We start from the raw sequence: 12,192 nt of genomic DNA, 5'->3' as shown, positions 1-12,192 counted from the left end.
GGTCAGATTAAGATTTAAAAAAGTAGCACCGCCAACTAATCGGTGGAGAATAACGTTTACCCTCAGCAGAGCACGGTGAACGTGCTCCATGAGCAGAGTGACAAAAGGTGACCCTGCCCTTCCTGGTCTCAGGAACAGGGCTGCCATAAGACTCGTTGCTTATGTTGGGTTTTCATTTCTGAACCCCATTTTCGTTTGACTTGGGATCACTAACAAAGGTTCTTCAAACCAAACAACAGCTAAGCTTCCGTGTCCGTTTCGAAATCGAACACCACGCAGTACACACGTGGCAGCCTCTAACTAGTTTTGCGATCCTAATCGTGGCTCGACCAAATCCAACAAACATGGAAAGGAAGTATTCAACATTGGAAAATCCCAGAGCAAGAAAGTCCCAGAGTATGGATGCTTGTGCTCCCTTGCCGGTCCCACAATACGACGTTTCTGGAGCATCTGGAGGGCCTCCAAAAGCTGGTCATGATCCACGAATGGACCTAGAGTCATTCGAACCTAGGGATTTCCAGAATTCGGCTCAGAATAATCAAAGATCCTCTGGAAAGAACAAGAAAAGTGAGCAAGATCCAACTGCGATCCTTCTGAAATCGACACACGGTTGGATTCTATCCCCAAAGAAATTTTGGCACCACTGACTTGTCCGGGTCCTTTCAGTTTTATTATCAATGTAATTACAGCCAAAGAAAGACGAAGGTCGTTGGAATATAAGGGAAACAGTTGAGAAAGATTTGCTTTTAGCCCCTCCGCAAAAAACCGCCCGTGGGTAGATTTTGGGTTTTTTTTTTTTTAATCCAACGGGCGGGTTTTAGGTAATTAAGGTTCTTATCAGGTATACTTGAAATGGCAATTTCTCCAAATTTGTATGGGTAGTCGAGCCTAACCCTAAGAGGAAAGCTGAAAGATACGTGAACTCCATGTACTTTCTTTGGAGGGAGGGTAGAAATCACCCGTGAACTGATTTTGATTATGCCATTCAAGATGGAGACGACGACTGTATGCCACAAGAAGAGGTCGAGGATTATCTCCTACCGTACTTAACTGGAGAAAAGGAGATCGCCTACACAATGTCAGTCAAATTAAGGGAGCCCAATGTACCGGAATCAGACATTCGATTGGCAATCCTTACACAATTCGCCGCCCCCCCTCCACTCATGTTCACCCAAGGCAAATCAATCTCAAGGACTACAGGGCCTTTTTGGGACAAACCGATTGTGGCAACAACAACTGAATTTGACTCAAGGGAAATGCATGCACAATTGGAAGCTACTATCCGATCCGAATTCATCCGGGATGTGCCCTTGCCCAGAGAATATTGGAAAAGAGATAACTAAAAACAGCAAGTTAGATCGCATTGCTGTTTCCCGGGATTTATATCATTTGTTTTGGATGATGTTATCAAGAATAAAATGGTAACCTTTCATGTTGTATTTTGGTATGTATGTGTTATTGTACGAAGGCATGATCAATAGAAGCATGACTTTTGATAGGCGGGACCAATGACGGATGATCAAATTGGACTTCACGATTCGTTGTTAACATGCCCGATTGTTATAATACGGTTTGGGTTTTCTTGACATGAAACGAGGGTTCGTAATAAGCATTGGAGTACAATATTACTCAAAAGATAAAATTCTATCATTACTTTTTGATAGTTTGTTAGTCTACAAGCAACACCTGGAAACAATAGAGGTGGCTGACTGGTGACTGGAATGGCCTCATATTTTCACAGAGTACAAATCCAGATCTGAACACTCGAGCACAATCAATGCACATGACATCGGTCGAGGTCTCCTCTTTGTCTTTGAAGGGGTTTTAGACACGATAGAATTCTATTTAATAAGAAGATAGATGAGCTCGCCAGAGTATTTTTGGGGCTGTACTATCCCTTAGAGTCATGCAATTACACCAGTGTGAGCCAAAATATAGGTGCTTAGGAGTTTTAGTAACTTTTTGGAAAAACAAGAATCGGCTTGAAGTCTGACTCTCTCTCCTTTTTAGCGAAACCCGTTGCTCCTCCTTCGCCAGCGTGTCCCTTTGTAATTCTTAGGACAAACTTTCAGGTCGAAACTAAACCATTTGAGCTAGGGGGCTGGTGAACAAAACATTAGCAAAATCGGATACGTCTTGACGTGATTTCGTCAAAAGTGTACACCTGACGTGGAATGCCCCTCTAGTCAAAATATAAATCATTTGTCAAGTTTCCATCAAACTCCTTTTGTATGATGTGCACCTACCAGTTCATGACAATTAGGTTAGGTTAAGTTAAAAAAGTCGCATCGCCAACTAATTGGTTGGGAATAACGACTACAATGGAGCTACAGTTTGCGACCTAAAGGCAAGCGGTTTTGACGAAAATCACATTTGTAACAGCTGAAACTCAGATGAATTGAGTAGAGCAGTTCACACAACATGCTAGTTTTCTGTTTCACACAGTGGTTTTAAGAGGGGATTTCACCTAAACCAGTAGTTACCTATCTTTCCGACCCTTGATTATGACTTTTTACAATCTAACAAGATTGCCATTAACTAGTCATCCAGACGAAATACAACAAAAATCTGGTTACACTCGGTATGGTATGTTAATTCTTAGTCCAATGGAAGAAAAAGAAATCACATGACAAATCGATGATAGCAAACTTTATGAAAGATATATTATGGCAAAATGACATTGGTCTTATGAACAAAAGAAGCAGAATACTGCAACAAAGATTGATAGTGTTGAGTCAGTTAGAGTTCTCAAAAATGTCCCGAATGACGTTGAGAAGCAAATCTTCGTATTCCTCAAACCAATCTTCCTCGTAGTTCCCTGCCTATTTTTGGGCGTCAAGGCTTAATTGAGCAACACGTCTCACGACATTGATAGAGGGATCACTCCCCCGAACCATGTCCAAGTCATTCATAAATGTCTGTTTCTTTTTAATGATCAAATCTATTGCTAACAACTCTTCCTCAACTTTTTTCTTCTTTTGCGCCGTCTCCATTTCGATGTCTTCCAGATGGCGTTTTTCCTCTAGAAGACGCTGTTTTTCAATTAAGCTTTGGTCTTTGCCTTGCCCTGGCATTATTACGCTGAAAAAGTAGGAGACTTAATATGATACATGGTTTTGAAATAATCAAATGTGTTATAAGCTTGCTTTGTTTTCACAAATAGTCATTTGAGAAAAGTTGGCGATTTAATGACTTTATTTTCAACAAAATTATTTTATTGGGATTAATAATTACATGGGAATTCGGTGGAATGCTTATTCACGAGAAGCCCAGGCCTTATCTTGCCAAACAAAAATGCAGAGACATATGAAGGTATTTTCGAAATCAGGACATCATGGGGCGCAACTTTCTTTGTAGGTGACGAGTTTCGTCGTTGTTCATAAAAAATAAGTCAAAAGTTGAAAGTTTCTGAAGATTTTATTTAGCAAAGTCATAGCCAACTGCAAAATATTCACAGTTCTTTCTTTTCTGTGCTCCTGGCCTTGTTTTCAAATCGGTCTAACACGGCTATCCAGCAATTATCCGCTCCAAATCATTCTTCTAAAATCGACGAAATCCGCATGATGGGTATGTTTCTGTTCTAGAGGCTCTCTACGGGTTGGTACGGGTTGGAGCCACTAATATCAATCGGCTCTTGAATGTTTCAGGAAGCTAATTATGTTGATAGTCGTGGTTTTTCAATTCCTGAAGAGACTTCCTTAGCTGCTTACTTTCGCTGACTTTGAAATCTGCCATCGTTTGTTGGTTGAATTTAGACTTATTGCAACTACCTCACAACAGTACCACACCTGAAAGTGCCTGTTAGGGGATGGAAAATTTTGAGTCCTTTTCGGATCATGCCTGATATTTTAGCGCTGCCAGGTGGAAATAAGTGTCATAACTTAACTCATTAAGATAGCTCATAACTTAAATCTCAAATTGTTTTCTAACCTTAGTCAAAACCCTCCAAAATATAATTTGTTCAAATAACATTTTAGAACTAAGGAAAGCCCAATCATTACAAATTTCACAAAAAGCAATGAAGCCCCACAAGAAACCGTTTCAAAAAAGTCGTCCTAGAAAAGTCCAAATCTATAAGATTGTCTGTTGTATGCATTGTTGTCGGAATTCAACTTGGTGTACTTTTGATGATTATGCAATATTTTTTTTTGAAAATTTTCATTTTTGAGAGTTTTGAGTAAGGCTGTATAACATTTTGGGCTAATTCAGATAATGCAAGAGAAAGAAAAATAATCTTTTACTTTCATGTTATTGAAAATCTGTTTCAATTCTTTGGGAATTCCAATTAAAATATAACCGGAGCAATTAAATCCTAAATAACTAAGTAGCGTTAAAATAGGTCATATCATAATTTTTAAACCACCTTTGTAATGCCATATTTGTTTACAGCCAACTAAGTGTGCTTCCAATTTCCATTGTTCATTTTTATAATATTTTTAGGCATGTAAGTTTTTTAAGAAGGCAAGAAATCCATTAAGCAATAAAACCAAAGTTTCTCCTTATGATTTTCTGAGCTAGAATTATGGCAAGATATGTTTGGCTACTTGCATAAACCTTTAAAGGGCATTTTAATCACTGTGAGCATGAACATATCAGCCATCGAATGAATATGTTGTGTTCCGAGGACAGAACGTCTAGAGACCGATATGTGGACCTTGGGGGGGGACTTTACTGTGTGTCCTACTTAGCTGGGGTCCCCTTAGAATGATCACAAAGACCAGTCTCATCACTACTATGTTACACCATTCAGACTCGACCAACTCTGAGGAATCCCTAAGCCTCTAGTCTCTTCATATAATTCCATGAACATTTTCGAAGGTTTCATGAGGTAGACTTGATGACCTTGTCTATGAGGACAATCATTCAGGCTTAGATTTGATGTACGAGTACATACCCAGGTGCTTTTCGTCCGGGCGATTTTTTTTATCAGAGCGCAATTTAGTCTACACTTGGTGCAACAATTTTCCAACTAACTCGAAAACAATGTCAGCTGACAAAACATTGAGGCGATCAGCGCTGCCAGAATCCCTTTATGAAAATCCCCAAGAAATGTGCCAAATAACTTCAGAAATTACTCCAGTATTTGGATGTACATTCTATTCATCATCATTGATATTAGAGAGAATGACAGAAATTTTCAAAATCTATGGGCATAAAATATGCAAAAGGTCTTTCAATTGCAGCAAGAATGCCAAATATGCACTTCAAGATTAGGAGTTTTGAAAGACTACTTTAGACACTAACTAATGTTTATTGAGATTGTTAAAGAGCATCAAATCTCTAATTATCTGGATGGCGCTACTTCTATTTACTGAAGGATGATCTCTGAGTTATGATAGATCCATTGAAGAGCTCTATCTTCCTTGTGATGTCAAAAACAAGAAAAGCAATAATGGTTGAGTCCGAGTTGGGATTGAGTAGTTTTTTTTGGATTCTGGGAAGAATTGAAAGGTTTAGTGACCAACTCGCAAACTCTATTTTTTTGTTGTTTTGCGGACTTCCTTACCGCTACTGGAATTGGAATCCCAGCAGTTCAAGATGAGAAATTTGTTCAGTTTAATTAACTTTTTTTTACATATGTTATTTGAATTACCAATGAATTAGAGTTGGCTGATCTGGATAACCCATGAATATAAGGTTAATGGGGAATTTTAGTCAAAAACTTGTCCAAGTCTGACTTAAATTCGGTTACTGAATCAACGCCTACATACACCCTACAAATATTTGAGGGCAGTAAATTGAACAATGAAGGAGCCCGAGAAAGAAGAGAAGTGGACGTCTTTGTTCGAACTAGCCTGGATTCTTGAGGGCTTGAAGGTGCTCTCAAAACTTACATTAAGCCTCTACAGTTTGCCCAAAAGGGCAAGGTGGAGATCAACAATTGAAGGCATATTTTAGGATCATGATCAAAGGAAGCAAAGAATCAATTTAGAAGATTGCCTTATGCAAACTAGGAACCCTGGATTCAGAGACGCGCGAGGTTTGACAAGTGGCTCCACTTCAAAAATTTAAACAATCAGTAGAACTAAAAAGTTTCCAAACAGATTTTGAACTGATGCGCTGTATAAGAAAGAGTTCTTTCATGACAAGGATCATTGAATATTTTCTTCAAGGACACTGCCAAATTTTACTTGAAGACAAGCTGATTCATGGATATGGCATTTTATTTTGCTATAATAATTCATTAGACTATTCAGATTAACATTATCACATGTGTGCTTCCTGAGTCTGTCAAGAAACAAGTCCCTTTATACTTTACAATGTGATTTGTTGATCACAGTACTACTTTCTTTTTTTGAGGTGCTTTAGTCCAACTCGAGACTGTCACATGGGAAAGATCAGCGTGTCAAGTACATTTTATAGGGCAAGTCAAGAAAACGCGTTCATGGACAACTGACATTATTCCATGGAGTAAAATCAAAGACAACATGCCCAGCCAAACCGCACTATGCATGCATTGGATTTTGACATTTTTTTCCATTTTACATGCTTGTCTAGGCAATTAGCAATGTACTATAGAGCCAATTTGATAGTGCGTTCACTGATTAACACCAAACATGCTCATTTATTAGGGTTTTGTAACATAACTTGCTCAAAATCACTCGATTATGGAAAATTCAATGGGCAAATGTTGTGAGTTGACGGTGATGTTTGTCTTAGCTCACTCTCCCAAAAATGCCCAAAATCAGGGTACCGGACCACATTTTTCCTTGAATTTCCTTTACTTGACATCCCCTATTGAGAAACAACACACTAATACCATTGCAATGACAAAAGACACTCTTAACCCTGTGGAATGCGTTTATCCATGGAGTACGGTAGTAGTGGAGTGGAAAGCTCTCTGAAACCTCGCTAGAAGACGTTTCAGTTTTGCGTTACCTCCTAATCAAGTACTTGAACATGAAGATGGAATTCATTGAGCACATTGAACACTCTCTCAGTGGGAATGCATCTGATTAGGAGGTAACGCATAGATCTACAAAACTTCGCTAGAAGACGTTCAATCTTCGACCGAGCTTTCCACTCCACTACTGACGTACTCCATGGTTTATCTGACTTCCTGTTGGGAAGGTTTCCAAACAAAGCGAATGTTTGTTAACAATTGGCGGCCAATCAGATCGGTCGAATTTGATGACGTATACTCAACCTCGCGTATCTATGCCTAGAGCATCTATAATGTAAACTAGTGATGGGATCAAACACAGACTTCTAGAAATTTGGACTGTAAACTAGCTTCCTGACCAATTGGCCTACTCTTGGTCATAGCCACACTGAGCCACTTTTCGAATTAAAGTATTAAAATAAGACACGTAAATTTTTTCAGTTAAAGGTTGGCCATTCTTATATCATGTTTTTGTAAACTGGGTTGCTTCAAAGGTATATTGTCAAATGCTTATGTGGCTGACCCAGAAAAGGCCAAAAATTCAAATTTTATGTAGTATTTACTACATAACTTTGACCATGTCTGCTGAGTATCCTAAGCATAGGTTTGGGCTCAAATTTGGTCATGTTCACCTATTCAACCTGATCTGGTTGTTGTATGAAGGGCTTATTTGGAAAAGATGAATGGTTATAGAGTCCGCCACATCTATAGAAGTCCGCGGATCAAACAAATTTTCAAAATCAGGATTGCCAGAAAGCTAGAAAACTCAAAAGCACTCACTAGCCGTTTCTAACGGAAAGTAAAAGGTTAGTTTTGACGAAAAAGGCAACCCTGGTTTGATCAAGAAACATCAGGGCTACCTTTTGTGACTAAGTAACGGGTTTCCGATATTCTGCTCGTCATGCCATATGCCACTGAAAATGTAAATTGGTAGCCCTAGTCGCAAAATCCCGTGGTTATTTATTTGATGCCATCAGTAATGTTAACTTGAAGATTGAGTGAGAATCGTAGAGATTTTCAAAGGCACAATGTCATTGCCGGGAAAACATTTCAAAGTTGTCGGCCAAAAAGTAATTTAAAAAAATATTACGTCATCGGACTTGGGTTACAAGTAGTGATGGAATCAAATAACTTTTCAAAATCAGGATTGCCAGAAAGCTAGAAAAATCTAATCACCAGTCGTTTCCAACGTAAGGTAAAAGGTTCGCTTGAAGCTAAAAGGTAACCCTGGATTAATCGCAGAAAAATCAGGGTTACTTTTTGTGACTAACTAACGGGTGCCTGATATTCCGCTAGTCATGCCACTGAAAATGTAGATTGGTAGCCCTAGCCGCAACCTCCCGTGATTATTTATTAGTAGTATTTAGTAGTTAGAAGGTCTATATTTTTGAGGTTACCGTGAGAATGATGGATCTATGCAACTGATTGATGACAAGCACATGAGTAGGAACCGCTATGAGAGGATGGATCTCTGCATAATTATTACAGACCACCAGTGAGAGGAAAATTGGCATATCACAAGAAGTTGACATATCCAATACAACCAAATGTTCTAGTTTGATTGCGCAATTGGTTTGATTTTGGGATTGGTTGCTTCCTGATTTGTCTTTGTACCTTGAAGGAAATTTGTTTTGAAAACACTGAAATCTAAATATTTAGTTAATTCTGTGCAAATTCCAGTTTTTTTTGTTGTGCAAGGAATTGGTACATTTCAAATCAAGTTAAGAACATTATAATGCCGTCCTATTGGCTCAATTGATCAACAATCTTGACTTGGAGACTGATTTTTTACTTGTCTGAAGATTTCGCTGAAGTTAATTCGAAAAATCAATTTAATTTCTTTTCCTAAACTTTCGCCTTTTGTTACTCCTTGCTTTAATATTTGACTCGTTTTGGACTAAATACTTTGAACCAGTTTTGCTCATTTAGATTTGCAAATGTTCAGACTGTCTGCTGACTATTAAATTATCCCCTGATGCATAGAAACACTGAAATAGTAAGAAAAGCTTGCTCTTAATCGATAAAATGTTGCTTCAAAGGTCAACCATTTATGGTTCTTCAGGCTGCAATGGCCCCTGCAACGAAGGTGGAATATGAGATATGAAAGTATTTCTTTCTGTTTTGAATCTGACATGTTTCAGCGGCTTCTGGCATGTTGAAAGAGGTGTTCTGGCATCTTCAAAGCGTAGGGATGTGGTATCACTGCTTGCAACCGAGTTAGACTTTTCAGTGTCTGTCAATCAAGCTCTGAGACTCCTTAAACCTACTTAAGCCAATCCCCATCAATCTATACTCCCACCTTCGAGAAGATCCTAGTCCCAGGCACGATTATGACGTGGATCCACTTGTTTGTGGCCTGCAGTGCCACTGTCCTCCTACTAGCCGTCAATCCCGTGAGTCCAAGCCCGCCCCAGGACTTGAACAAGTTATCTCCGCCCAACCCCACCGATGCCGTTCTGGACTCGTTCCGCGAATTCCTCCACCAAATCATGGCTCAACGGGATCATTTGGTGCTGCAAGCGGCGGAATGGATCAAGGCCGTGCTCACTGAAGCCCTGATTCGCATGGGACTGATCCGACCGCCAGTGGAAGAGAAAATTGACCGGAGAGACGATATCATCTTGCCCGTTTTGGGCGGAGCTCTTCGCTATGAGGACGTGTTCTTTCTGGAGCGAATCATCCTGGATACTGTGGACGTGGTCAGGTCTTGGCAAAGGCGGTATGCTCATAGAGAGACGGTGGAGAAGGCAGAAGAAGCGAGTAAATCGTGACCAGGCGATCCGGAGAAGAACCATTCCCAGGAAATTGAGGAGGAAGAGGAGTCCGTACTGGTGGAGATCGTTTTATGAATTGACATCGTTTCTTCATCGTTTTGATAATGAAATGGAACAAAGAGCTGACTAATGATGCGAGCAAATTCATTGGTTTTCTCTCCATGTTTAATCCAAAATCAGTGGGATATTGTTGGTTAGTTGAGGCTGAAAGTGCCTATTCAATCATTTGTAACCGCAGACGATTTCGTGGAAAATTCAAAGGCGAGCGAGAAATGGTGTCGGGACTATTTGGAGGGCTCATCACGGTTGAATGTACGATGAATTGCTGGTTGCTGGGAGCGTTATATGGGAATCAAGGTTTGAAAATCGCTTTACTGTTGGATTTTAATTCATGGTTGAAGCAATCACATGAGGCCCTTTGGCTTTCTCGAGGACCTTCCCAAATTATCATGGCTAGTGGAAATCATAATTATTGTACCATATGAAAAGGAGAACAAAGCGTGGCTAAAGAAGAGGCCCAAAAATAGAATACACGGGGTATGGATCCACGGACGCATTACTAAGCTATCACTGCGTCTTGAGCTCCTTGCCAATGGAGTAACTGACGATCTTGTTCCAGTCGATCTTGGTGCGAGTGACGGGCAATTGCCGACGGAGGGCCTTGAAAGTCGTGTCCGACATGGTTTGATAATTCTCAGATATGGCGGTTTGATAGTCGGATTCACTGTCTTCCATCAAACGCACCAAATCCTTCGCCGCGGCTTCTTCGGACTAGAAATCATCACCAAGCATGAAAATGACACTTATCCCTTCATATTAAGCCCGCCCAACGCACTCACCGTGACGGATATAGCCTCCTTAACCTCTTTGGAGGACACCAGTTGTACGTTTCCATCCTCGTAGTAATGAACTTGAACCTTGAGGATGCCTGTGACATCAGCCGAATTCCCGGAGACCAACACTGTCCAAACAGATCGCCAACGACCGTTCCTACGGCAAATGAAAGGGCGAAAGTTCAAAATGACCGCTCACCATGCTCAAGCACTTGCATCTATTTACCAATAGTTCTTAGGCTGAAATTGGTGATCCTCGATACAGACAACAATAGCCTTTTGCCCATCGGCCCCGGTGGTGGAGAAGGTGCTGCAAGCACCATGCTTGAAATGGTTCAACATGTAGCTGGTGGCTTCCATCTCGATGGCACTTCGTAGGCCTTCCAGGGAACTATCCGGCGACCAGGGCTGAACAATGCAGAAATTGACTTTATTATTACCATCCAAGTTTCCTCACGCGAAACATCTCCAATAGTCGTTACCTGCAAGTCCGAGGCCTCTTTCCTGAGATGGTCATATCTGAAGGACTGGCGTGTCCGAGGGTCACCAAAGCGTCCTTGGCCCAAATCATTAAAGTCACTGATCACACACGCGAAATCACTACCGTCAATCGACACGGGCGTCAATTGATCCTTATTGTATTGGGAAAAGGCACTGAAAGGTTGAACAAAAAAAGGGGTTAAACCCAAAATGGAATTTAATCTCTTGAGTTAATTTTAGACAAAATATCATAAAAAGTTCACAGGCAAAAGTTTAATCACGGTCTGCTCAATATTATTGATCCATTGCTTACAAAAATTATTCCAATATAGAAGTGTGCTGGAAAGAAGGTTGAATTGCTCTCAATACGCCACTCTTTGAGACATATTCCTTCTGATTTTTACTTAAAAGATTCGTGGATCTGCAGTATTACATTAAACAAAGGCCACATTGTAAGCATAGAACAAAAAACTGACTTTAAATAACAGAGTTTCTTAGGTTTATTCGAAACAAACCCTGACTTCAATGAACTATGTCGGTTGATTCAAATGGCGAGAACTTAAATTACAAGGAATGTAAGTCATTTGACACTGTCTGTCTGTCTGTTTGTGTGTTTGTGTGTCTGACTTGGCTCACCCCGTGGCTCCTTCTTTCAGTAAAGCATCATTATTGAGTAGCACCCGAACGTCATTGAAGACCTCGTTGAACTCGCCGGGCGGACTGTGCAAAATGAAATCCGACGCAATCCGGACCTAATCCAAGATAAAGCAAACAAAAGGTTGGAAATCATGCCCATCGCCGGAATTCCCCATGACCGAAAGCTACCTTATCCGAATCGGAAATCTCGTCTTGATCGCCCATGTTGAGTCCCCAAGAGGATCAGAACCCGGATTGACAGACAAAGAAAGAGTGGTGGCGGGTAGGGGCGTGGCACCTGTTCACATGGAGCTCCTCCTCCGCCTTTTGAAATCCAATCAACACTCAGTAAGTTTTCAAGGTTCCGTCTTCTTCACAAAACACACACGGAAATCCCAAAGTTGACCGGGGAATTACCAAAAAATGTTAAAACCCCAATTATATCGAATAATTGCTGAATAAAGTGATATGAAAAAATAACAGCTCTTTCTACTTCTAAAAGGTTCGAAATATTGCCTAAATGAGTGGGTTGAACCTGTCCATTGGAAAGCCAAAGGGGTCATCGTGTCCAGACTTGTAGGTAGAT

General features: G+C 40.4%; 3 protein-coding genes and 1 long non-coding RNA gene across 5 annotated transcripts; 2 read left to right on the top strand and 2 right to left on the bottom strand.

Annotated features, from left to right (window-relative positions):
• The first annotated feature begins 186 nt into the window (after positions 1-186).
• Positions 187-1,430, top strand: LOC131886382 (uncharacterized). 2 transcript variants are annotated; one of them, XM_059234687.1, is made up of 2 exons: positions 187-609; positions 991-1,430. In XM_059234687.1, the coding sequence occupies exons 1-2, from the start codon at positions 345-347 to the stop codon at positions 1,341-1,343; spliced, it is 618 nt and encodes a 205-aa protein (XP_059090670.1). In that variant the 5' UTR covers positions 187-344; the 3' UTR covers positions 1,344-1,430. The 2 variants fall into 2 exon arrangements, with proteins under 2 accessions (XP_059090670.1, XP_059090672.1); XM_059234689.1 differs by having other exon boundaries at positions 192-567.
• Positions 1,431-2,638: 1,208 nt separating this feature from the next.
• On the bottom strand, positions 2,639-5,045 carry LOC131886422 (uncharacterized). The gene is made up of 2 exons (XR_009373918.1): positions 4,895-5,045; positions 2,639-3,081 (listed from the first exon to the last, which is right to left on the bottom strand). It is a non-coding gene; the product is annotated as an uncharacterized LOC131886422 (long non-coding RNA).
• Positions 5,046-9,253: 4,208 nt separating this feature from the next.
• LOC131886784 (uncharacterized) lies at positions 9,254-9,801 on the top strand (the record flags this gene model as incomplete). Its single annotated transcript, XM_059235185.1, is given in 1 exon segment — positions 9,254-9,801. A coding segment is annotated over 1 exon segment (401 nt), but the record flags the coding sequence as incomplete, so codon positions are not given.
• A 3-nt stretch (positions 9,802-9,804) lies between these two features.
• Positions 9,805-12,012, bottom strand: LOC131886782 (F-actin-capping protein subunit alpha-like). Its single transcript, XM_059235184.1, has 6 exons — positions 11,796-12,012; positions 11,607-11,722; positions 10,973-11,144; positions 10,717-10,898; positions 10,497-10,647; positions 9,805-10,428 (listed from the first exon to the last, which is right to left on the bottom strand). Exons 1-6 carry the CDS (start codon positions 11,829-11,831, stop codon positions 10,225-10,227), a joined length of 861 nt encoding a protein of 286 aa, XP_059091167.1. The 5' UTR covers positions 11,832-12,012; the 3' UTR covers positions 9,805-10,224.
• Between the last annotated feature and the right edge of the window lie 180 nt (positions 12,013-12,192).

The sequence above is a fragment of the Tigriopus californicus genome, chromosome 9 (assembly GCF_007210705.1).
Source record: "Tigriopus californicus strain San Diego chromosome 9, Tcal_SD_v2.1, whole genome shotgun sequence".
In the NCBI taxonomy this organism is placed as follows: domain Eukaryota; kingdom Metazoa; phylum Arthropoda; class Copepoda; order Harpacticoida; family Harpacticidae; genus Tigriopus; species Tigriopus californicus.
The sequence above is the reverse complement of the archived record's forward strand: the minus strand, read 5'-3'. Positions and strand labels throughout refer to the sequence as shown.